Source organism: Antennarius striatus, chromosome 5 (genome assembly GCF_040054535.1).
Source record: "Antennarius striatus isolate MH-2024 chromosome 5, ASM4005453v1, whole genome shotgun sequence".
Classification (NCBI taxonomy): Eukaryota; Metazoa; Chordata; class Actinopteri; order Lophiiformes; family Antennariidae; genus Antennarius; species Antennarius striatus.
The window spans coordinates 1,420,001-1,446,233 of record NC_090780.1 but is presented as its reverse complement, the minus strand read 5'-3'; the positions used below and the strand labels follow the sequence as shown (position 1 = coordinate 1,446,233).

The 26,233-nt window shown below is 44.5% G+C and overlaps 3 protein-coding genes across 6 annotated transcripts in view; all 3 read left to right on the top strand.

Annotated features, from left to right (window-relative positions):
- The first annotated feature begins 1,026 nt into the window (after window positions 1–1,026).
- On the top strand, window positions 1,027–22,277 carry cpne1 (copine I). Of its 3 annotated transcripts, XR_011035354.1 has the most exons (17): window positions 13,831–13,971; window positions 15,135–15,260; window positions 15,337–15,516; window positions 15,725–15,799; window positions 16,079–16,150; window positions 16,288–16,371; window positions 16,567–16,656; window positions 16,735–16,833; window positions 16,958–17,044; window positions 17,762–17,821; window positions 17,936–18,069; window positions 18,464–18,518; window positions 18,646–18,700; window positions 19,105–19,238; window positions 19,338–19,574; window positions 19,713–20,323; window positions 20,378–22,277. XR_011035354.1 is itself a non-coding variant. In XM_068314335.1 (16 exons), exons 2-16 carry the CDS (start codon window positions 15,135–15,137, stop codon window positions 19,827–19,829), a joined length of 1,605 nt encoding a protein of 534 aa, XP_068170436.1. In that variant the 5' UTR covers window positions 1,027–1,145; the 3' UTR covers window positions 19,830–20,410. The 3 variants fall into 3 exon arrangements, 2 of the variants coding, with proteins under 2 accessions (XP_068170436.1, XP_068170435.1); XM_068314335.1 differs by lacking the exon at window positions 13,831–13,971 and adding an exon at window positions 1,027–1,145 and having other exon boundaries at window positions 19,713–20,410; XM_068314334.1 differs by having other exon boundaries at window positions 19,713–20,410.
- On the top strand, window positions 1,177–10,552 carry rbm12 (RNA binding motif protein 12). Its single transcript, XM_068314333.1, has 2 exons — window positions 1,177–1,443; window positions 6,790–10,552. Exon 2 carries the CDS (start codon window positions 6,818–6,820, stop codon window positions 9,515–9,517), a length of 2,700 nt encoding a protein of 899 aa, XP_068170434.1. The 5' UTR covers window positions 1,177–1,443; window positions 6,790–6,817; the 3' UTR covers window positions 9,518–10,552.
- Window positions 22,278–22,970: 693 nt separating the features above from the next.
- fer1l4 (fer-1 like family member 4) overlaps window positions 22,971–26,233 on the top strand; it is a 35,449-nt gene continuing 32,186 nt past the window's right edge. The window contains exons 1-3 of one of the 2 annotated variants that reach the window (XM_068315608.1): window positions 22,971–23,021; window positions 23,160–23,370; window positions 26,202–26,233. The exon at window positions 26,202–26,233 is cut by the window's right edge and continues 24 nt beyond it. In XM_068315608.1, coding sequence (XP_068171709.1) covers window positions 23,292–23,370; window positions 26,202–26,233 — 111 coding nt within the window. In that variant the 5' untranslated portion in view covers window positions 22,971–23,021; window positions 23,160–23,291. Of the gene's footprint in view, window positions 23,371–26,201 lie in introns of both variants that reach the window. The other variant, XM_068315609.1, reaches the window with a different exon arrangement.

Genomic DNA, 26,233 nt, shown 5'->3' with positions numbered 1-26,233 from the left:
CAAACTTTGTCCTGTAAGGGCCACATAACTTTTCCCTTCTTTTGATGGAGGACCAAGGTCTGTTTGTAACAGAAAAACTGTGACAATCGCATGGGTACCTAAATGTAAACATTTATTGTCTTCCAGAACCAAATATTAGTAACCCTTTCTGGTTAGTAATGTCATTTGTGAGGGCAGCATTGAAGTCAATGAGACTGTCGGGTTTGAATGCGTCTTTCAGAACATCACAGTTCTGTAACTCGGTTAACTCAAACTGATAAGAAGGCTGGGCTTCATCGATGTCGGCAACAAAGGGGTTCTGGAAAAGACGGACTTTGTTTGCATTAGTTCATAGAATCACACAAAGTCCTCCGCCTTCAGCATTTCCAGGTGCTTCCACACACCTTTCAGCTTGGGAACGGGGCCGCTGGGTTCTCTGCAGAGGTTTTGGGTAGCAGGGAGATGGATGAAGTTGTACTTCTTCACTTGTTCCAAAATCAGTGCTAGTTTCACCTCGAATGCTTTTATGAGGGAATACATGAGTTTCCCCTCGTAGCTGCAAATTAAGGCTGTTTCAGCATTTCTGTCCCGTGTGTTAAAAAATGCAGGGTGCCATTTCCATTCTGGATCCATTCGATAAGCTCTGGAACCGTTTTGTCAGGGGGGAATTTTTCTGGTACTGTTCAGGGGGCCGTGCCAAACGTGTGCTGTACCGTCTGTTCTACTGCCTGTGTTGTACTACCTGTTGTACTTCCTGTTGTTCTGCCTGTGTTGTACTGCCTGTTTACCGTGGGTCAGAGAGGACTGGAATTTCACCTGTTCTGTATGTGGTGGATGTGTTGTACACTTGACAATGAAGCTGACTTGGACTTGGTTTGGAACACCTGCTCCAGATCACACGTGGCATGTCGATTCTTGGCACCGACTAGTGCCTAATGACTTTCACAACCCTCGTATGTTGAGCAGCTCGTAAGTCGAGTTGCTCCTGAACGTGTCTCTGGTCGCGCCGACGGGAGAAACGAAGTCTCGCCTCATCACATCACGTATCGCGAGATTTGCTCCGACATTTCGTGCCGTGGCGACCAGAGAGACGAGGCGTGGAGAGCAGCCGCAAAAAGCTTCATTAATGAGTTTAAAGCTCACAGTGTTTGTTGACACATTTCTTGGTAAGAGACAAACTGTGGCGATCCGCTCCGCGTTACACTCACAGCGGGAGTGGGGGCCGAGACGAGCCGCTGAGCGCCTCCCGCTCCGCTCGGAGCTCCCGACACCCAACACAAAGCGAGGCTCCCGGCCAGAGAGGACTGGGGGGGTGGGGTGGCGGGCGCTGCTCCGGCGAGAAAGCAGCTCCACCAGCATGTCTGCGTCCGGTTGTTAGAAGCCTCTGACGGGAGGGCTTGGTGACGGGTCTCCTGCTGGCTCCGGTTCAAAAGACTCGAGTGTTAGCGCGGAAAATGGTGTCTGGTACGTAGCTAGCTGCTACCGGTCCTTAGCTAGCTGCTACCAGCGATTAGCTAGCAGCTACCAGTGCTAAACTAGCTGCTACCAGTCCTTAGCTTGCAGCTACCAGCGATTAGCTAGCAGCTACCAGCGATTAGCTAGCAGCTACCAGTGCTTAATTAGTAGCTATCAGCGATTAGCTAGCTGCTACCAGTGCTTAATTAGTAGCTATCAGCGATTAGCTAGCTGCTATCAGTCCTTAGCTAGCAGCTACCAGTGCTAAACTAGCTGCTACCAGTCCTTAGCTAGCAGCTACCAGTGCTAAACTAGCTGCTACCAGTCCTTAGCTAGCAGCTACCAGTGCTAAACTAGCAGCTACCAGTCCTTAGCTAGCAGCTACCAGTGCTAAACTAGCTGCTACCAGTCCTTAGCTAGCTGCTACCAGTGCTAAACTAGCTGCTACCCGTCCTTAGCTAGCAGCTCCCAACACTGCCTCAGTGGGAGGTTTCACGGCCAAACTGTGGAACGGATAATAAATTCTGGATCCTTTAAACAACAATTGTTGCTAATGTCGGAAATCTTGTCCTGGATTAACAGCAGCTTTATTTAACCTGTCTTTACGACGATGGGGTTCAGAAAGCAGGCCCTGACTCGGCGGCTGGACGTGTAGCTTTTTCTAAAACTAGAAGTTGCTCCACGGTGGTTTTGATTTGTTCAGCTGATGTGTTTTTGATTGATTTTATTGATCGCTATTGGACTTCTTTGATTGACAGGCAGACATGCCTCACATCTATTTCACCAGACGCATTAGTGAAGAAGCGCTCATCGGAATCAGGTGGATGCCTCCTGACTAGGATCACTACTAGAATACAGTACAGTACTTCCTCAAATGTGTCATTTTTCTTTTGTGTTGTCAGGTTTGGGGTTCACAAAGGGTCAAAGGTTGGACAAGCTACAGAACATGTCTGTGTGTTGAGTTTGTAGGTCCTGGTTGTGTGATTGATCCGTTGATTAGGGGGTTTTGTCCTTGTTGGTGTCTCCACAGCTGAGTTCCTGATGGCGTGCCACTGCTCTGCATTCACTCCTGTTGTTTTAAATTGTTTTAAATTTCCCAGTTTGGGATAAATAAAGTATATCTTATCTTGTTCTTGTGTGTTTGGAGGATTGTTGAACAGGACAGTTGTATCTGACGTAAAGATGAAAAATTGAGGTGCTTTCTCTTCAGAACTGAATCTGCTCTGTTGAAATGTTTTTGATGGGAATTTTTTTCTGTCTGATTTGAGCTTTTTGTTTCTTGATTTTGTCTGAGTGCCTACTGCAGTTGAACCTTTTCCACCTCTTTCACATCATTAGCTGTTACCTCTTCTGCGTTGTTAAATCCTGCTGCTGCCATGGATTTGTGATAAGGACTATTAGAGTTTTAACACCAAGAAGTGTCATTTATGTTCAGGTTTTAAATCCATTGTTGGGTGTGAACTATTGGTGCTGAGATTAGCATTGAAGATTTCAGGCTGGATGTAGAACGATGTGACAGAAAACATCAAGAAATCTGCATGTAATCTGCAGACTCCCTTTCACTCAGGACCAGAATATGGAAATCTGGATCAGGTTCCTTCAAGCATAGAAAGGTTGGAATGTTTCTGCTGATTCAGAGACATGGATGAATTTAAACACAATGGAAGCAGCATCCGTTCCCCTAGCTGCTGCTGAAGGACAAGTTTCTGTCGTTGTCAGATGGACAACATGTTGCTGTGCATCCAGCTTCGTTGTGCTTTGTCTTCTAACCAGCTGCTGTTTTTTCATACTGTGCGGTCACCAGTTCTGGATGTTCTTCTGCTTCTCATAATGCTGATCTTGTAGTTGATATCTTTGCTGTTATTTGTTGACACTATGCGAATTTTGCTCCTGTGTAAATTTTATGAAGCTGATATTGACTTGAAAAGTTGTTTGTGTTGTGGTTGATGAGTTACTGCTGATGCTCCCGTTCACATGGTGTTGTCTGGTTGTTAATACAAATTTGCTTGTTGCCAAGCCCTGCCAGCGGTGGATTGACATTATAATTTGGTGCTGTTTGATTCAGAGATCTAATCCACCCTATCCTGCTCTCCTGTATATCGTTGCTGGATTGCTTCTTGGTTGTTGTGTGGTGTTGGAAGAATGTTTCCTGTTGGTTGTAGCTCGTTTTAGTTCAGTTTTTAATTTGGTGCCAGCTCTGTGCAAGATGGGCTTTAATTATGGACAAATGTCTTTTGTTGAACAGAAAAGTTGCTGTTGTTTTATTCTCAGATGTTTTACTGCTGCTGGTTTCAAAGTTCCAATGGATTTTACAGATTCTTGAATTAAAAAGACCTTTCAGTGGGACTGAGAATAAGCAAATACTGTCATTTCGAAGCTCTCACTGTCTCAATCTTGCTTTAAAAAAACAGCCCAAAAACCATATGCCATTACTTATGTCAAAAAGATAACTTTCTCTTTTTCAGTCTTTTGAACTTTTTCTTTTTTCACTGAATGAACCTTAGAAGGAGATAGGCGTCTGTATAGATTTCATGAGATGATAACTGATTTATGGGAGGAAACATCTTGTCAATTTTTACGATATGGTTAATTTTCATTAAGTAACATTAAATATAGATGTAGTCATTAGAGATCGGAGAATTCCATCAGATTTTATTATTTATTAGTCATCTGCCAGGAAAGTGAGGCAAAGAAAGCAGCTGTATATGTGGTTGCAGTTGGTTGAGTTATAGAATCCATGACATACCATGCTAAAGGGGGTCATTATACCCTGAACATATACTTATTTAAGAAAGAAGAAAGAATCTCTGCTCAGTAGGAGCCTCTGACACACATGCATGAAAGATCCCAGCAGTCATATTACCGTCATGCCTTGCCAGGACTGAAGAACACTGTCCATGTTGGACAGATGGTCCTCTTATAGAAACATTACGTCAGGATAGGTTAGATTATAGTCTTGACCTAAATGATTAGATCCACTTAAACGTACAGAAAGAATTACAGCTGAAATAAACCAAAAGTTATTTTATTACTATAAATCTATATTCTGGTGTTAGCTTGTGGATTTTCTCGAATCTTGCTAAGACTGCAGTCTTAACGCTGGCATTTTCTCTCACAACCATGTTGACTTTCTGGCAGATCTGCATACACTTCTTACTGGTCCTTGGCAAACTTGGGAAAATATTCCTGTAACTTTGGTGCGATCTGGTGTCCAGTGGCTCAGTCCGGCTTGTAGTCTGCTGCTTGGGAAGTTGTTGATGTAGTTGTACTATGGGCTCTTGTTGAGAAGAAGAACGATGGAACATGGCATGGAAAAGCTTGGCTTTTTTGAGCCCTTCCATGATTGGCCGTGTGCGGGTCACCAACTGTGTTGGCCCCTGCTTCGTTGGACAGGTGGGAGTCTTACACGTAAAAGAGGACTACGGACGTTGTGAGCTGGGGGTTGGACATTCATTACGTTTGTAAGAAATGTAGGTGCAAGGAGCCGGCACTTAAACCTCTTGTTCAATTGTCTTCACTTACGTCACCCCTCGGTTCAGATGACTCATCCAGTAGAGAGCTGCAAGTTCAGCACAGAACCTTGTGGCTCTGGAGGAACTGAAATAATCGAGGTTGTCCAATTACTTAAAGACTTGTACTGAAACCACAGAGAAACCTCTTCAGACTGAGATTCGCACTGACCGCATTGACTCGCCATGCTTTATAACATGATCAAGGTACTCCTTAGGTCCATCACATACAGTATATCGGCTCAGGTGAAAACAAATTGCAGATTTGTTGAGAAGTCAAAAAGATCTGATCTCAGGAAAATAGCAATGAACAAGCATGTCTGGATGGTAAGGGTGGTGTTTTTACATAAAGACCCTTTCTGCTCAAAGATACGTACATCAGTTCTATCTACCTACTTCATGTATTTTCAAAAGATGTTTCAAGCAACCATTCACTGAAAATATTGTGCAACCAAAAAGTATTGGCCTTCTGGGTGGGTCAGTTTCAGTACTACTACGACTAAACTGACTGCCGCCACTGATAATACTTTTATTTCTAACATTGAGGTACAAGGAAACCTCGGCTCATGTTTTTAACTGTTTCCAGCATTGTAGGTCAAAAAACGACATAGGTCGAATTAACTCGTTTCCAGGCTAATCTTAAGATAACTGTTCCTAGTTCTAGGAATGATTATGAATGTATTTATACTTTTTTTTAAATACGTATCTATTTTAAGCTTAGAAACAATAACATTTTATTTTTAATATTGTACAGAAAAAATGTCACCGTCTTGTCTTCAGTCGTTTCTTCTTCATTGTGTTTCACTGAAGTTGGAAACCACCATATAATCAAGAACGACGTAACTCCAAACAACGTAAGCAGAGGTTTACATGTGCAACATGCTATAAGACATTGGAAAAAGCTCCTGCTGTTACAACCCGAATGTGGCTCAGTAGTGGGAAATCACACAATTTTTTCTTGGCTTGTGTGTAATAATGTGGGAGAAGTATACAGTGGGATTTCACAAACACGTAGCTACATACAGTGAAGTTGCAGGATGCATGTTAATTTCTGCTGTTAGATATCCTAATGTATGAAGTCCATGTTGAAAGACATCAACACATCTATTTGGTGTTAGTTGTAGAATAATTTTTGGTCTTTTGCTGCGTACCAGAAGATAGGCGTTCAGCTCTGAGGCTTTTCTTCTCTACTTCAAACAGAGATGTCGGTGTCTGTCAGATGGTTTGCACTACAAATTTTCCAATGTTGACTTTCTGCCCACTAGAGGGTACGTGTTCACTTACATATGTGTGTGGACATGTGTGTGTTTTTGTGCGTAGGGCAGAACCATGTAGAGACAGAAATGACATGCTATTGTGTTAATAAGATAAATAAAAGGATGTTTAGTCAGTTTAATAAAGCATAAGGCAAAGACCTGTTCTGTAGGAAAGGTAAAGTTCTGTTTTGATTTGGTGTTATATCGAAAATTGAATTAAATATAGTTGACCTTTGAGGGGGAGGTTGGGTCCCCCCAATTATAAAGATATGGAAAACACTGGGGTGTGTGACATCAGATTCAGGTGAATGAGAATGTAAATAAAAAGTGCACAAAGCTGGTGACCTCAAGTCAGGTTTTTTTTTTTTAACCATTTTCCATCCCCAAAGCTCCTCAAAACACCGCTGGTTTCCAAATGTCAGGACCCAAACATGGGTTCAATAGCAGTCTGTGGTTAGTGTGTGGTAACAATTTAAAGTTAAAGCTTTTACTTGCCTGTGAAGTCAGATCTGTTTTTCCTGAAACTTTTGGAAACCACTGGTCATCCTCTTCTTCGTCTTCATCTGACAGTAGTATTGCTTTCTCCCCAGGTTATAGAGCTGTTGTTTAGCAGTCAATATGGCGGTAGTCATCAGGCTGCAGGGTCTTCCCATAGTAGCCGGCACCATGGACATCAGACACTTCTTCTCTGGCCTCACCATCCCTGACGGGGGAGTGCACATCGTTGGGGGTGAACATGGCGAGGCCTTCATCGTCTTTGCCACTGATGAAGATGCTCGACTGGGGATGATGCGTACAGGTGGGTCCATTAAGGGCTCCAAAGTGTCACTGTTGCTTAGCAGCAAGACTGAAATGCAGAATATGATTGAACTTAGTCGCCGCAGGTTTGAGGCCGGGTCAGGCACTGTGGAGACAGCAGCAGCTACAGCAGGAAATGCCAACCGACAAGTGGCCACCCCCATACCCACAGTGCAACCTGGGGCAGGGGGCAGATCCGGTAGTCATGGAAACCAGGGTTTCAATATCAACCAGGTCTCAGTGACAGCAGCAAGCTCATCTCAGGAGCCAGCAAGTAACAAAGCAGTGGCCAGCGTAGTGCCCAGCTTCCCCAATAGCTACAGCTCCGCCCCCACTATCACTACAGCTCTGGCAGCACTTGGTACAGGACCTCCACCCATCCCTCCACTTCCAAATATGCCTTCCATGCCTCCCATGCCCACGCTGCCCACCATTCCAGTTCCTCCCCCAGTGTCCTCCCTCCCTCCTGTCCCTACAGTTTCCCAACTCTCCCAAGGCCCTCCAGTGCCTCCAATGTCCCACCTCCCCCACATATCTTCTCTGCCTCCTTTTAACCCATCCCTACCTCCTCCAGCAGGATTGGGCTCTGGCCTCCCGCTTGGAACCCCCAGCCCCATGCTCTTCAACCCTCTGTCCCCCCTGGCCTCTCTTGGCCTCCAGGCCCATATGAAGGCGGCTGTTGCAGCCAGTGGAGCAGGAGTGATCAACCCCGATGAGCTATTTGTCCTCCTACAGAACCTCCCATTCTCCTGCACAGAGGTGGACATTAGGAGTTTTTTTCGAGGTCTTGGGGTGGATGGAGTTCGCCTGCTGAGGGATGGACAGGGCCGGCCAACTGGCAGGGCTATGGTTAAGTTCTTCTCACCCCAAGACAGCTTTGAAGCTGTGAAGCGGGGGGGAGGAATGATGGGCCAGAGGTTCATCGAGATCAACCCAGGTACCGAACGGCAATGGGCCAGCATAAACGACGGTGGGCCCGGCCTGGCTACCCACATTAGTAACAAATTAAACAGCGAGTCGCAGGACCAGCTGAGCCGTCGTGGTATTGTTGGGTCAGGAGGCAGAGATCAGCGAGGAAGGTCTCGGTCTCCCCACCGGCAAGAATTTTGTGTGTACCTGAAAGGCCTCCCTTATGAGGCAGACAAGAAACAGATAAAGGAATTCTTTAACAACTTGGCCATAATAGAGGACAGCATTTACATAGCTTATGGGCCCAATGGGCGAGCCACAGGGGAAGGCTTTCTTGAGTTCAAAACAGAACAGGACTATAAGACTGCCCTGGGTGCACATATGCAGTACATGGGCACTCGCTTCATCCAGGTCCACCCAATCAGCCAGAAGGGAATGCTTGAAAAGATTGACACCATCCGAAAACGTGAAGCTGTACACGGTGAAGGCAAGAACCACGATGGCTTAAAAGCTCCCAGGAACTGTGCACATATCTCCAACATCCCTTACAATATCTCCAAGAAGGATGTCCGTGCCTTCCTGGAAGGTGTGGGCCTTTACGAGGATACCCTGAAGGTTCTGACAGATAGTAACGGCAATGGTTTAGGCCAAGCTGTTTTCCAGTTGCGAACTGAGGAAGATGGCCGTAAAGCCGAAAGACTCCACCGACAAAAACTCAATGGTCGCGATGCCTTTGTCCACCTTGTAACGTTTGAGCAGATGAAGGAAATCGAGAGGAATCCTCCCCCCCAGAACAAGAGGGGCCAACGCAGCCAGAACCAGAACCAGTTGAGCCACACTCAGAATCAGCACCTGCAGACCCAGCCCAGTTCCCAGCAATCCCAAATCAATCCATTTGCTGGAATTAGTGGTGAGGAATTCAGCTTTCTCAGAAATACTATGGGAAACCTCGGTAGTGCCCCTTTTGTGACACCATTTTCAACTCCAGGAAATGGTCTGGCAGGACCTCCTCCTCTCCCTCCCCTAGCAGCAGGACTGGCAGATGTGAATATGGGCGTGGCTCCTCCACTTGTTGCTGGCCTTCCCGGAGCACCAATTTTGGAGCCACCTGGCTTTCGACCTGGAGCTACTGGAGGGGCTCCATTCAGCCATGATGGACTTAGAGGGTTGGCCCCCTTTGAAAATGCCAACAGAAAGGGAGCTGGAGGAGGACAAAACCGAGGGGCAGGGGCTAACAACGACAACAGCAACCCAGGACGTGCAAGTGGTGGGGCTGTTGGACAGCAGGTATTCACAGCAGGAGCTGACGGTCTTCGTGGCCAGCCGGTCCCTGGAGGATCTACTAATCCCAGCAGTCAACGAGGTGCTGCTGGTCCAACTATTGTGAGGCTTCAGAATATGCCATTCACTGTCACTGTTGACGAGATCATGGACTTCTTTTACGGCTACCAGGTGGTGCCAGGCTCAGTTTGTCTGCAGTTCAGTGAGAAAGGCTTGCCAACTGGTGAGGCCATGGTGGCCTTCCAGAACCCCGAGGAAGCAACTGCTGCCGTTATGGACCTTAACGATCGACCAATCGGAGCACGTAAGGTCAAAATAAGCCTGGGTTAAAGCCTCATTCAAATCAGACTACACATAAAGAAAACGTTACATGGAACTACCTTCTGTTGAAACAAAGCCAACAAAATCTGAGATAGCAGTTTGGTTGCTGCTGAGTTCTACCCAATGACTGTCATTTTTGACTTGTGTGTCGATGATGGCAGGCAGCCATTTGGTTTCTGTCCAATGGGATAACTGTGCTCAAGAATTTACTCTTGTCCTGCATCTTCACTAATTTCAGCAAATTGTGATATTGATATATATGTATGTGTGTGTGTTGGCAGGTTTTATGGTTGTTTCTCACCCTGTTACCAATGCATCTTTTCTCAAACAGTATCTACACTTGACACAGTGAACATTACCATGTGTTTTATTGTCATGTTAGCATGATGATAATAATGAAGCTGATGAAATGTGTTGCTGTATGCGCTTACGTATGCTGTTGCTGCTGTGGTTTAAAATGTACATGCTCTATTCGCTGTGGTATAATGATGAAAAGCAATGCTGTCATGATCAAATGTTAATGCTCCGTTGCTGTGGTGAAATGTTGACATGCCCCATTTTGCTATGGTAAAACTTATACTGACATGCTCTGTTGCATTTTTAAATGATTGACAATATGTTGCTCGCATAACATGTTGATCAGTTTTGTATTGAAGTAGTACTCCGTTGACATGTAGAGGACGTGGGATGGACAGACTACTGACTCATGTTGTAAATAATGACAGGGCTGCTGATTCTCTCCTCTCTGCCACATGTTTTTCTAATGTTGCTGTGTTTTTGGTCCGTTCCACCCAGCTCCTCCTTTTCGGCAGCACATAATCGGTGTTTGGACACTAGAGCGCTGAGAGTATGCAGCATTTCTTTTAGTTAGGAAGCTTTTTTTGCTGTATGCATGTTTGATCATTTTAATTTGGATGTTTTCACCTTGAAGCTAACTTTTGTTACTATTGTCAGTGTGAACAAATTTGTATGATCATATAACAATGAGTCTCCTTTGCTTTAGTCAATAAAAGGACTTTCTTGATGCACACCTGCTTACCTACATCAGCTTTCTCTGACTGTTGATTTTCACTGCTTGATAATGGAAATTTTTTGATTCAGGGATTCATTTGAGTCACTAAATCACATTTTCTGTCTTTTGAAAAGTTGAAGACTAGGTGTTATTTTAAATCCAGATGACCTTCAGTTTGACATCTTCATCACAAGGTACTTGAAAGGTGATTAAACTTTGTTCTAATAATGTTTGCAGTTCCTGTCTGATGCAGTCATTATTTTGGAGACATAGACAAAGAAAAATAAAAATTTATCTTTCAATGTTGCTTGTAATGAGGCACAATTATGTAAACTTATTGTTCTTTTAAAGTAATGGTTGCTCTGTAGGCTAACTAATGTCCGGCATGGGCAGTCTGTGGGAAATCTGAGAACCCAATGGTTTGTGAAGTTTTGAAGACATTTGTTTTGTTGGACCCAGTTTTGTTGTGGCTGATGCTATTGTCTCCTCCAGAATGTGTCTCGGTTAGAGCAATGCAAAAAGAGCAAAGCAAATGTGGAGCGAGTCTGAAATTGTTTAACACAATTTATCCATGGATGATATACGGTATTTTATTAAACCATAGAAAATAGACTTAAAAATAAAATTCACACAAAGTAACAAAGTCCGATATTTCCTCAAGAAATTAATTTAAAACTTTGACTAGAGCTAAAAAAAATTAAATTTTAACATTTATTCAACATATTAATAACCCAAACTATTAAATAAGTATTCATTTGTTGTAAACATAAAACTTAAGGATTATTTTTAATACAGAAACACGCGTAATTTTAAAAATCCTTTATTGTGCTTGATTTAAATGACACCATCTAAAGGGCTGTGTTCATGTACATTTTAAATAAAGGCCCACAAACCTTCCGTCCACTCAACAAATGACTTGTTTCAAACCGTAGTAGCTGAAAACATCGGTGGAAATAGTTTGAAATGGTTATTAACCTCACAAACCGGTAAAATGAAGATAATGTTCAACCTGTGTTACATGGTGTATATGACTAAGAAATGAATAAACAGGTCATAATAAAGTCAAACAGCAGGGCTGGGCAAACGTTTTGACTGGCGGGCCAGTTCAGGAGCAGATGGATGTTTATCATGGTGCAAATGATATGTAAAATCTATTATATAAAAGGTTTGGGCCTTTAACGGGCAACAAAGCATACATATGCAAGGCTTATTGTGAAAATATAGCTGCATTTATTTCGTAAGAATTTATTATATGGTTTAAGCAAGCTTGGCGGGCCGGATTACAAAGCCCAATGGGCCGTACATGGCCCGCGGGCCGTAGTTTGCCCTTGCCTGCATTAAACAAATGGGTTGACTGTCACCATGATTGTAGAACCCTTGATGAAGGTCTTGGTTTCTGCTGAGGATGTTAGTCTAAAGAGTTGGTTGGGTTGGTGATGGTAGAACGACTGACAATGAGCTGTCAGTCACCTGCTGAGACCCCGCCCCCTCCGACTGATCAGTAGAGAGGCAAAGGCAGGACTTGCAGGTGAGTGGCAGACGCCAAGATGAGAACGTCAGTACCTGAGACACGACAGATAAATGCACCAACATATGCAGCATCAGCAGTAATGTCTGAGGAGCGACCATGGAGGATGAATGTCCATCGCAACGTTTCATATAACAGTAAAAAGTAGTTGATGGACGATGTTGGGACAGGATATAGTGATTCTATCCTGTATGTAGTGTTTACGTCCAAAGAAATGGCACATGGTAGATGGTGTTAAAGGCCATTTTTTGACAAACCTAACTGGAGGCAATACATGTTTGTGTTATTGCAGTTTTAATTTGGTTTCGAACCAAATGTTATATAAGAAGTTGTGTTCAAATTACTCTCATGATAGATGCAGGGCTGGGCCTGAGTCCAGACCTGCAGTTAACGTAATAAAATTCTACTTCTCACAACTATTCGTTTGCAACTGCTAACATTCTGCAGTGAATACAGGAGGAAATCCAAAAAAAATAGAAAAATGTCCACCTTGTTGTATGTCCCCTTCAGTGGCTGTTGACCTTACACTGCAGCGTGGTCTGTCGAGATGCTGAACTCTTGAGTAGGATTAGACTTCGGTAAAGACTAAGTAGTTGATGATCCAGAGATGGGCGAAGTGGAGGGGGGGGTCACTGTGAAAGAGGATCACTGGGTTTGACAGGGTTCCTCATATCTCTGAATTGGTCTTTTCTGTTCTGTCATCATTGATGTGACGCCTCTTCCTTTTCCTACGTTGTGGATCGGCCTTAAAGGATGAATAAAATGAGCTTGTCCTTTTCTCTGTGAGGAAATGCTCAGTTTGTTTTGTCCCCTTTCTGCTCTTACTGTGTTATGTTCTGTTCTGTTCGTCTTGGGTGCTCTTCAGCTCGGCGTTGAGTGTGTTCCCTCAACACTAAAGCATAAACATGTCCTTAACAAGTCAGAAAGAGTGCGAGGTCATGGCTTTTCCTTGTAAACAGTTTTTTAATCAAAATATGTCTTAACTAAAGGTCTTACTCTGATTATTAGGAAATCCCAACCATGTCACATACTCAAATCTCAAAGAATTGTTTGACTTCATGATGTCATCAGTGAATGCCTCCAGCAATGCAATGTAATTGAATTCCAATTATGACATGGTATGACTTGGGGTTTTTTGTTTTTTTTACAGAAGAGCTGTTAAAAGTCATCCAGTTAGCACACTTTGTATTTGTGAAAGACCATTCTGGAAGTGGAAACACTGTTGTTGCTGGATATTAAATGATCAATCTATTTCATAAGGCTGGTTTTATTGGGCAACTGATTTATTTGTCAGAATAAATGAAAACTTTAATAATCCCTGTAGCAAAATTACTGAAATATTGTAATATCTGGAACAAATAATACTCCTCATGGTTATTCACATAGGAATTGTGAGACTTTGGTGGAGAAACAAATTCAGGTTACCATGTGGGCTGTATGAACTGAAATACTTTTGAGCCCATTTTAAAAAACGTCTTGAAATGTTTGTGTTCTGCTCCACAGAAAGTGGATTTTTTATTGATTGATTTCAAAAATGTATCTTGAAATTATTGCTATTTAACTTTTTGTTAGATATCTGCTTTCAAACTGAAAGGTGACTTCCGGTTTGCTGGGATGCAGCTTTTATTCTGAAAGAACCCGTCTGACAGTGTCATCCTTAGCTGGCGTCCTTTCCACGCTGATAAAAAAACGTCATTGGTCAAAAAAAGCGGTAGAGGGCGTGACTGACAGTGTCGTCGTCCAATGATAGCATGCTGGTGTAGCAGCGCGTCCAATCAGCTCGTGCCCTGACCGAGAGCCGCTCCCTGTTAGCTTAGAGCTGCTTCACAGAGACGAGCGGACTTGTGGTTTGTGTTCCTGGTGATTAGTGACTTTAAAGTCCAGTTTGGCTTCTCGTGAGGAAGACGAGCGTGAACCGAGCAGGTAACAACCATTACGTGTGACTGCGGGAGTTAACCGTGACCGCAAAGGCGTCGCTTCCTGTTCCGGACTGGAGGTCGGTTCGCGTCCGCCTTCTTGTTTGCTCCGGCCGATAGAGTAGAGCCAGTAGCTGGTGCTCACACTGCTGTGGGGGGGGGGGGGGGGGGACTGGTTCCAACTGGTTCACGGCGCGGGGCTCGCGCTCTGGGTCAGACCGGTGGTGCGTTCAGGGTCCTGCAGGAGAATCCAGCGCTGGACAGTCAGCCCAGACCGGGAAGCAGTTCAGCGGCTTTAGGGCGGATCGTTAATGGGAGGTTGTGTTCATGGTGCATTTATGGCTTTGTTAAAGCAAACAGATTACTATTATGGCTTTATAATGCCTTTGTATACTACACTGATAATGATATGTTTACTTGGACGTGGTAGAAGTGAAATTTGTTTAACGGAACTGAGTTATAAAAACTTGAATTGCTGTTTGTTTTTTGTTAATATTCTTGTAATCTTAGTGGAGATGATAAAATGTGTCCAATCAACAGTTTAAGATATATTTTGAGGTATATATCAGAAACACGACTTGGATGTCAGGTTAATTCTCACACCAGGGCGTCCTGAACTACAGGTGGGTGTGACGTCATCACGGAGCTGGAGAACAGGAGCGATCCGTTTTTAAAGGAATAAAATGGTTCATAGCTGTTTAAGAATTAAGTTTTACATTAAATTAAAGGTGAAAGCAGCAGAAAGCTGACATTTGAGAGATAATATAAATGGTTCAGCAATGATGAAAGTAGTTTCTCTGAGGTTCTCATGTAATCATTAACTTGAATTGACTTCTGGTGGTGGTCCATCTTGCTTGATGTTTCTGATGTTCTAACTTGAGCTTCACGCTGACTGAGCTCTAAACTGTCTGGAGTAGCTTTAAAAGTGACAAAGAACAGAAGCACAGCTGTAATAATATCTTTATAAATGTATAAAACTACTGAGCGGTTTAACCCTTTAAGGAGGAACAAGTCAGTTCTCTGAGTTCCCTTTTTGATAACCTGATGATGAAGGGAAGCAGAAATATCAGCCGTTACTTCCCTCCATTTATCAATGGAGGTGAACCAATGGGTGAGAACCAACTGACCAGTAGGAGCTGACCCTTGACCCCCCCTCTGTGTCGCCCCCAGATGGCGGACTGCGTCTCTAAGGTGGAGCTGAGCGTCTCCTGCGCAAACCTGCTGGACAAAGACGTGGGCTCCAAGTCGGATCCTCTGTGCGTTCTGCTGCAGAGCTCGGGGGGCAAATGGATGGAGGTAGGACGGGTGGGGTTAAAGGGGCGCCCCGATCCGTGAGTGGAATGAGTGAGCGCTCCCCCCTCTGTGTCCCCAGCTGGGACGCACCGAGCGCCTGATGAACACGTCCAGCCCGGCCTTCAGCCAGCGCCTCCGGCTGGACTACCACTTCGAGACGGTCCAGAACCTGAAGGTGGCGATCTACGACATCGACAACGCCAGCAAAGACCTGGGCGACGACGACTACCTGGGAGGGGTGGAGCTAACGCTGGGACAGGTCCGCCCCCCCACCAACACACCCGTCATCAGTTTGACACAGTTTTTACTGTCTGCTGAACGAGTTGGAAACAATACTTCACTCACATCCTCCTCTGAAACACACCTCTCTGGTCGAGAGACTGGACCGCGTTCACTACTGCAGTGATGGAGGACAGGAATCTGTTGCCATGGATACAGCTGAACACTAATCTGTCTGTGTGTTTCAGATTGTTTCCAGTAAAACCATCACCAGACCCCTGCAGCTGAAGAAAGGCAAACCTGCTGGGAAAGGAACCGTCACTGTATGTGTGTGTGTGTGTGTGTGTGTGTGTGTGTGTGTGTGTGTGTGTGTGTGTGTGTGTTTGTGTATACGTGTGTGATTTGTTAGTTCATTTTAAAGTCAATATAATCTCAGGCAGAATGGATGAGTCGTCATGAAACCATAGCGTTAAAGTGATTTGAGGAAAAAAAACATTTATATTAGCAGGACGTCAGCGTGTTGGGAGAAACACGTCTGATAGTGTGTGTTATGATGCGTGTAGTGAACGTGTGTGTGCGTGTGTGTGTGTGTGTGTGTGTAGGTCACAGCAGAGGAGATCAAGGACAACAGAGCCATCGTCTTGGAGTTGGAGGCTAAAAATCTTGACAAGAAGGTATCTCCTGCTCCTCTCATCTTCCTCACACGTCACATGTTCAGGACCAACCAATCAGAGGCCAGGCCCTCTGATTGGTTAGGATCCGGTCTGATAGTGAGGGGGGGGGGGTGACGTCTGTATTCTGTTTACTTTAGGACACGTTTGGGAAGTCAGATCCATTCTTGGAGTTCTCTAGGAAAGGAGATGATGGAAAATGGCAGCTGGTCCACAGAACGGAGGTACACACACACACACACACACACACACACACACACACACACACACACACACACACACACACACCTGCTTCTGTATTTATGAATTCACTATAAATTGTCCAGCTGAATGAAGTCATGCTGATGATTTTCATTGTGTGTGTGTGTGTGTGTGTGTGTGTGTGTGTGTGTTGTGTGTGTGTGTGTGTGTGTGTGTAGGTGGTGAAGAACAATCTGAGTCCCACCTGGAAGAAGTTCACCATTCCACTGCAGACGTTCTGCTGCAGCGACCTGGAAAGACCCCTGAAGGTTCCACCAATCAGATGTCGCCTCTCTTTAAAGACCCGCCTGAGACCCCTGGTCACATGACCTGTGTCCTCCCTACAGGTGGACTGCTCTGACTACGACAACGATGGATCTCATGACCTGATCGGATCGTTCACCACTAAAGTATCGGAGCTACAGAAAGCTGCCCACGGCTTGCCTGTGAGTTGACGGGTCAGACGACCTTCTCCAGGCGTCTGTCCTCCAGGCGTCTGTCCTCCAGCCGTCTGTCCTCCAGGCGTCTGTCCTCCAGGCGTTACCAAACTGTCTGACCGTCTGTCCGCAGGTGGAGTTCAACTGCATCCACCCGGAGAAACAGAAAAAGAAGAAGAGCTACAAGAACTCTGGAGTCGTCTACGTGAAGAGTTGCAAGGTAAAAACCACATTACCCAGAAGGCCACAGGCTTGCTGTGAAGCCTGCAGACAGTACTCAGGACATAAATCACCCATATGCATGTACTGTAATCTGAATTCCTTTTGCTTAAACGTCTCGTTTTATTTCTTCGGTTACCGATAAGTGTATGTTGATGTCAATCAATCAGTTTTCAATCAAGCACAAAGTCCTGATGCATCATGGTCTGTGCTACAAAAAAATAAAAACACTAAAGCCAAATAAGTCATTAGAAAAAAAGACAAAATGACATCAAACACAGACGATGTAAAGAGAACTTGGTGATGGTGAACTAAAGTAAACCAGAATCTGGTGATCAGAGTTTAAAGTAGTTAAACTCCTCTTTCACACGTAGTGGTCGGGAATCTCTGCAAGTAGTGTGATGGTAGGATGAGCTGTTGGGTTAGTAGCTCGCAGTGGGTCACAGGTTCACACGCTACAGTTAGCTCTTCCTGGCCAGGCGGTACCGTCTCTAAGTGGCTTAGCAGACCCCCCCCCCCCAGCAGGAAGTTGAAGAGCTGAGCCTTTGAGGGCATCAAGGGGGTGATGGGAGTTGTAGAATTGTGTTCTTGGGTTTTTTCCTCGGTACTGATCCACACATTTCCACAATGTCATGGAGTCTAAGGATAGAAATAGAAGAAGAATTGAACTTTATTGATCCCTGTAGGACTCGTGACTCTTGTGTTTGTGTCTCTGCAGCTGGTGACTCAGCATACCTTCCTGGACTATGTGATGGGGGGCTGCCAGATCAACTTTACCGTAGGTCACCAACACTGACTGGAGTTGTGGATGGGAACCTGTTTGAACCTGAAACAGAATCTATGATCCGATTAGCGTAACAGAACACGTGAGGATGTTGTTTGAACTCCACAGGTGGGGATCGACTTCACCGGCTCCAACGGTGACCCCAGGTCGCCCAACTCTCTGCACTACATGAGCCCAGACGGGCTGAACCAGTACCTCTTAGCCCTGTGGTCTGTGGGCCAGGTGGTCCAGGACTACGACACGTTAGTAATTTCCTCTCCGGGATTGATAAAGTTGATTTAATCTTTGATCTTAATCTTAGTTAAAAGCTTCCTCCTCAGGTCAGAATTTGCTTGTAGATGATAACTTTAGTAATGGATTGCCCTTGAGCAAGGCACCGTCCTACTTTGCAAGTTGCTCATTTGCAAGTTGCTCAAACACACTTGGAGATTGTTTTTAAGACTGTACTTTTGGGAGGAATAAAAGGAGAAAAAATAATTCCTGAGTTGTTGCGAACTCCTGGACCTACTCAAGGAGCCCTGGGATTTCCCTCTGACCAGAGCCTACATTCTCCAGCCTGACCCAAACACTGCGTTCTATAACCAACAAACCTACACCAGCTTTCTTTAACGTTGGGTGTCTCGTCTCCTTTTTCAGGGATAAATTCTTTCCAGCCTTTGGTTTTGGAGCCAAATTGCCTCCAGACTACCAGGTAGGCCTTCCGACCTCAAACCTTTCCAGAAGCTTTTGTAATCTTGTGATTTGACAGCTGAACGTTTCTAGTTTTACTGAGAAGAGCAGAACGGATTGATTCAGCGGTTGTCTTGTTGACCTTTCAGGCTGCAAACCATGAGTTCGCCCTCAACTTCAACCCGACCAATCCTCACTGCCAAGGTACCTGCGCACAGTCGAACGGAACTCATGTCACTGTTTTGATGAGGAAGTCCCATAGTAGGGTCCCATAATATGAAGTCCCATAGTGGGTCATAGTGGTTCTGTGATACCAACACTGGAGTCATTCCAGCTCCAGTTTAATCACAGATGTTGCTACTTGATGGATTCCTTTTAAACAACCACCGTAACACAACGTAGGTCAACACATCGAGAAAACCTGCTGGCAATGTTTGACCTGACAGTTATCTGAACCCATTTACAGCTAGTCCTCAAGATATGAACATCTGACTGACGAACATTTGTAGATACGAACCAACTGCCGTAGGTTGGGAACAACCTGTGCTGTTTCTGCTCCTCATGTAAAGTCTTTTCATCTCCATTGTCTTCATCTTCATCTTCCTCAGGTATTCAGGGGATCGTTGAAGCCTACCGGGCGGTGCTGCCTCAGCTCAGACTCTCTGGACCCACAAACTTTGCCCCCATCATTAATCACGTGGCTTCCATCGCTGCTGCTAGCATGCAGAGCAACACAGCCTCTGTGAGGACACACACACACACACACACACACACACACACACACACACACACACACTGATCAGCGGTGCTCACACTCACACACTCCTGCGTCACTCTGCAGCAATACTTCGTCCTCCTCATCCTCACCGATGGAGAGATCACCGACTTCGATCAGACCAGGGATGCCATTGTTCGGGCGTCGCGGCTTCCGCTGTCTATCATCATCGTAGGGGTGGGGCCGGCCGACTTCAAGGCAATGGAGCTTCTGGATGGCGATGATGGCGTGCTGAGGTCCACGGTCGGGGAGGCGGTCGCCAGGGACATCGTCCAGTTCGTCCCCTACAGAAACTTCAAAGATGTAAGGTTCTGAATGTCCAGCAGCAGCTATGGAAGTCCAGTTCTAGGTCTTGTATTAAGGGGGACGGGTTCTGGTAGGCCGGGTTCTGGTAGACCAGGCTCTGGTAGGCTAACTGACACCGGACTCTTTTGTCTGTAGGCTCCCAAGGAGGCTCTGGCCAAGTCGGTCCTTGCTGAGGTTCCCAAGCAGCTGGTGTCCTACTTCAAGATGAGGGGCCTGGAACCAACGAAAGCTCCCGCTGCTGCCAAACCCTGAACCAGATCTGCCCCCCCACCTGAAACCCCGCTATGCACACTCCAGACCTGCAAGACCACGCCTCTCTGCTCTATGCTGCCACATGTGTTTGAAGCCTCTTCAGAATTTCATCCAATTGTGCAGCGGTTCTGAGCTGCCAGCCAATCAGGATGCCATCGTCAACCATTCCCTTCCTGAGTCCCTCTTGTTTTATGTCTGTCCTCTAAGTGGAGCCATCAGGACGGAGGATCAGAGACTGATTATTGACTCCTGCTGATGGTTCCAGATTAACTATGCAGATCACCTGTTCAACAATCACAGTGCTGGACGGACCGACAGACCAACGGACAGACGAAGACAGACAGACGAAGACAGACAGACGAAGACAGACAGACGAAGACAGACAGACGAAGACAGACAGACAGGTGAAGACAGACAGACAGGTGAAGACAGACAGACAGGTGAAGACAGACCGACAGGTGAAGACAGACCGACAGGTGAAGACAGACCGACAGGTGAAGACAGACCGACAGGTGAAGACAGACCGACAGGTGAAGACAGACCGACAGAAAGACGGTCAGTCTTAGGCTGACCTGGTACTTTATTGTCGTTGCCATAGTAACAGGAGACTTGGTTGCTGTCAGAAGTGATGACAGTGGCCTCTAGTGGACACTAACAGAACTGCCGCCTTAAATCTGACACCAGATCAGTGATGACGTCATCCTGTCGGTGTGGAGCCCATTAGCTTTAATAACGCTTTGCACATTCCTCTCAGTATGAATATCATTCTATCTTCATAACATTATGTTTTAATAGCAACTTATTTTGATAGCACTGTATTTTGATTGTGTTATCTTTATATCTTTATTGGATTATATTTTTAATTGCAATTCATTTTGATTGCATTAATAGTGTCATATCTTTCTAGCATTATATTTTTATAATACAGTTTAATGGTATATCTTCATAGCATTATATTTTGATACCATTATGTGTTCTATTAGCCTCTGAAGCCTTCTCTGTGTACTATTTTGTCGTCTTCTGTGTGACATCAGGTTGTTTGATCCAACCTGATGGATTGTGGGTGTTGACACTGGTGGGCGGTGGGTTCATGACTCGGTTCAATCATCACTGACCCCTGTTTGACCTTTGAAAATTTGACCTCACATCATTGAGGTCAATGTTATGAGAAGCTGAGAGCTGCCTTCAGTCAGATTCGATCTGATCAATCGTCAATCGATCAGCTGAATGATTGCTGTCAGCTGATGTCTGGAGCCTCTGGATGAATGCAGACAACTTTTACATTTACGACCTTGATGTCACATGACCCCGCCTCCAGCTCCCTGGGTTACCAATCAATGGGGTGTTCAAATTGAATGTGATACATCTTATAGATGTTTCATGGTGCTGAAACAAGCATTAAATATTTGTGAATTAAACGTTTTGGGATATCAAAGGAAAAAAACCCTGTTGGACCCGTCTGGACTAGATGTTCCCAGCAGCTGAGAGCTGCCTTCAGTCAGTATTAAACTACACTAACTCAACCCTAATCCCAACCGTAATCATAACCCAACTAATCCTGACCTAACCTAAACTAACCCTAATTTATATCTACCCTAATCCTAACATACCCTTGATCCCTAATCCTAATTTACACTAATCCAATCCTGACCTACCATAACCCAACCCTAATCCCAACCCATCCCTATTCCTGATCCAAACCTAATCCTGATTTACCCTAACCCAACCCAATCCTAATCCTAACCTACCCTAACCCAACCAAAATCCTAACCTAATCTACACTAATCCTACCCTACCCTAAATTTGTGATCCTAGCCTACCCTAACCAAATCCCAGCCTACAGTAGTCCTACTTTATCCTAATCTACCCTAACCCTGAGGACTGTCCCACCTGTCCAGACTGTCTCACCTCCTTGTAGCACTGACAGATTAACCTAAGTTCATTCTTTATGTTTGGAACCCGTTTCATCAGGTTCGGGTTTCTTTCCTTACGGCTGTAATCGTTAACCCTTTAGACTCCTGTTGTGTGACTGTAGCCCAACAGGCAGCTGAACGACTGTTTGCTGCTGCTTTGGTACCCATGACCTCCTGCGTCTGCTTGCTACCTCATAGCTTCTATGCTAGGACCCACACGTGTGTTAAAAGCTGCACTTCTGCAGAAACACGTGTCATAGGTCATGTGATCACTCGTCTGCTGGACTGCACTAGTGTGTGTCACACACACACACACACACACACACACACACATGACAGCAACGGGGAGCATTCAACCACCGTCAGCTGCATTGACTGTGGAGAGGGGTCAAAGGTCATCGGATGCCCGGGTTCACAGCCAACTATAGAAACAAGTTCATGATGACATCACAGGTGTCTGGATTAGAACCTGTTTAGATCAGAACCACTTCCTGTCTGCTTTATCTTTAAATAAAAACAACTACTCATCCCAGAATGCTTTGGTCCACAGATCAGGTGGTTTTATTGAAATTCACTCAGTAAATATTTGTGAAGCAGTTTAACTCGGCTGTCATGTGACCCTCAGCGTTAATGGAACCAGTAGAACCAGTAACCTCCTGTCTGTTGGACACCAGCTGACAGTCACAGTTTGGGGGAACCAGCGTCTAATGGGGGGAGTTCTGCAGTTCCAACCTGAACACCTGTCTTCATGTCAGCTCCTCTTCCTCAGATGCTGAACACATCCTCACACACACACACACATCCTCACACACATCCTCACACACACACACACACACACACACACACACACACACACAGAGTTACGTGTTCACAGCCCCTGGGCTGAATGTTAGGAGTTAGTGACAAATAATGTGATCTAATAATTTAAAACAAAATATAACATGATCATATTTGTTTTTACTGGTTATTACATCCCAGAATGCTTTGGTCCACAGATCAGGTGAAAGTTCAGTTTATTCTCCTAACAGAAGCAGCTTCTGAAGGGTTATTTTAATTCACGACTGTGTGTGTGTGTGTGTGTGTGTGTGTGTGTGTGTGTGTGTGTGTGTGTGTGTGTGTGTGTCTGTGTGTCTGTGTGTGTGTGTGTGTGTGTGTGTGTGTGTGTGTGTGTTGTGCGCTCTGGGAAGGAAACTAGTTGAGCAACTCTATTTGCTTTCTCAAACATTAGCGAGGACCTGCCCTAACAGACAGACACACACTTATAAGGCTCCATGTATAGGTATGCCCACGTACACACACATACGCACACACACACACACACACACACACACACACACACACACACACACACACACACATACACTCCAGGCATCACCTGCTGAACAACAGACACACAGAGGTTCCTTTCCAACTGTAGGAGAGAGACGACAATAACTAGATGAAGGCGCTGGAAGGAGACGCACAGTAGAAGCTGGACAGGTGTGAGACAGGTGGACAGGTGTGAGACAGGTGGACAGGTGTGAGACAGGTGGACCGGTACCAGATCATCATGTCCATCACCGTCACTCTGAGGAAGATCACCAACCTACCTGGACGAGCGGACAGGAAGGTTGAACTCCGCTTCAGAGGTCAGTAACAGTCACACACTCCATAGTGGCCAAAAGTGAGTGGACACCCGGCTGTCGTTCAGTCTGTGTTGTTTAACACATTCATTAGATAATAAATTAGAAACAAGTCCACCGACATTAGAAAGTGTCGTCGTGCTCCAGTGTTTAGAACCAGTTGTTCTGCTAAACGTGAATTTGATCATAGTTCATGTGACTAAAACGAAAGAGTTTCAAACTCTGTTATCCACAATCATAGTTTACCTGTTGTACCTGTGCCCAGTGTGTGTGTGTGTGTGTGTGTGTGTGTGTGTGTGTGTGTGTGTGTCCATACTGACACGTCCTCTTCAGGTAACTCCTGTCATGCCAAACCAGATCAAGTTGTTGCGTCTCAAACCGACCCATTGTCAGGCTGAACTGACCTCGGTTCAGCTGCTGTCATGATGTATATGTCAATCAGGAAGTTGCCTGAATTTGTTGTCATGACAACCACCCATTAATCCATCATTTCCTGTCAGCGATCTGCTGGAGTCAGTTCCTCAGTTTGGTGAAAATGGATCAATGAAACTCTTTGTCAGCTGCTGTGAAAGCTGTGGAATCTAAAGGCTCCTCATTGATGGATGTGATTGACTGATTGATTGATTTATTGATTGATTGCTGAATCAATTGCTAACTGTTCATCTTAGATGAACTGAGACTAATTAGATGAGAGGTGAGGAGCTGTAACTTTATTTGATCTGACATCATCATTATCATCGTCATGATTAATCATCATTATTGCCATTATATTGATTAGATTGATAGATATATACTTTAGTAATCCCGGAGGATTATAGCATTATAGATTGTTTACTATTATAATAGCTTTCATTTTTATTATAGTTGTACATTCCTCTGTTTGTTTGTCACTTTCCACCGAGCCTCAAATCTGTCTCTCTCCACCTATCCTATCCTATCCTATCCTATCCTATCCTATCCTATCCTATCCTATCCTATCCTATACAAATAATCATATAAATCAAATCATATAAACTTAATTTATTAAGTATTTGTCATGCAAGAAAATTTAACACAACATGCTTCAAAGAATTAAAAAAATAAACATAATTAAAGAAGGAAAAACAATTACAAAGACGGGGACACACCATCGTCAGACAACGTGTGTCCCTGGGACGCAAGCTTCAACTCAACAAAAACATTTGTTTGGTTTTTATATTGTACTACAGTAAGCCCTCGTTATACGCCGTTAATGTGTTCCAGGAGCACCCGCAAAAAATGAAATTCCGCGATATAGTGACAACCCATTCATTTTATTATTTATGGTGATTTAAACGTTTATGAACTGTGATGTTGTTGACGGCGGTGAGACACTGACATTAGTCAATATATAGGAGTCAAACAGAGTGGTGTATTCGCCATTAAATTAGGGGTCTGACATTAAAAACTGGTTAAATTCATTACAAGTGTACCACTCCGTTTGAACAGGGCGGGTTATTTTCTGATCTGTAATTCGAAGCAGATCTTTAAGCTCTGATGTTCGTCTTCTTTCATTAATTAAATCTTGTATTGATTGATTGGTAGTCCAATCTGAGGTGAGGCTCGACTGCTCGCTGCTGCACTGTGTGTCATACTTATATCAATCCCCCTCTATCTGTATCACCTTTTCCCACACTCTAATAGACAAAGTGTTTCTTTAATACACGGAAGTGCGCTGCATTCTGTGAGTCTTGGAACGCAGCGCACAAACAGATGCTGTCAGCCAATAGCATGCCTGCACGGTATCACGTGACTACCTACTAAAAAATCTGCAATGGACTGAAGCCGCACATCTTGAAGCGTGAGTAAGCGAGGGATTCTTGTACTGGCAAAACTCAATCCTTGCGTCGCTTCGACCGTATATTCTGTTATTACTTTTGGGATGCATAAACGTGTTGGGATGCACAAATCTTTCTTGAAGCGCATCCAGGGATGCACTACTTTCTGGAGGTAAAATGAACTCTGATGTATTTAATTACTAATGTACTGTACTGTCTATAGCAATGTATATACTAATTTATATACTAATGTATATAAATACTAATGCATATACTAATGTATATAGATACTAATGCATATATTAATGTATATAGATACTAATGTATATAATAATGTATATAAATACTAATGTCCAGTAATCCCTCCCGTATTCGTGCTTCAAGATGTCCGGCTTCACCTCATTGTGGATTTTTAGTAGGTAGTCACATGATACCATATGTGCATGCTATTGGCTGACAGCATCCGGAAGTATGCTACGTTACAAGACTCGCGGAACGCAGCGCACTTCCGTCTATTAAAGAAACACTTAAAAGTGCTGGGAAAAGGTAATACAGACAGAAGGTGGTTTAATATCAGTGTGGGGAGGGTTCAGAAACGTTTAGATTACCGTAAATCATAAGATAAATAGTTTGTTGCTGTATCGCGAAATTTTGTTATTTGCGGAACACAATAATCGTGAGTAACGAGAGATCACTGTATATACTAATGTATAAACTAATGTGTATACTAATGTATACTGATGTAAATACTAATGTATATACTAATGTATATTAATCATGATATAAATACTGTGTTATATGAAATGAACACTGTGAGAAGATCTGAAACTTCTCCATCAGAATGTCAGTTCACACCTAGATCTTCAGAGGTCCACCAGACCCTGGACTGACACAACAGTCCTTCAGGAGGTTCTGGGTTCATACACTGTACTGAGTGTAAGGGATGCTGACCTGAGACCTACAGGCCATCTGTATTTTTGTGTGTTTTACTCCAAGACGACGTTCCTCCACTTTGCCAACACTGCTGTTGTCTGTCTGCAGGTTTCAGCCATAAAACCAGAGCCCTGCAGTGT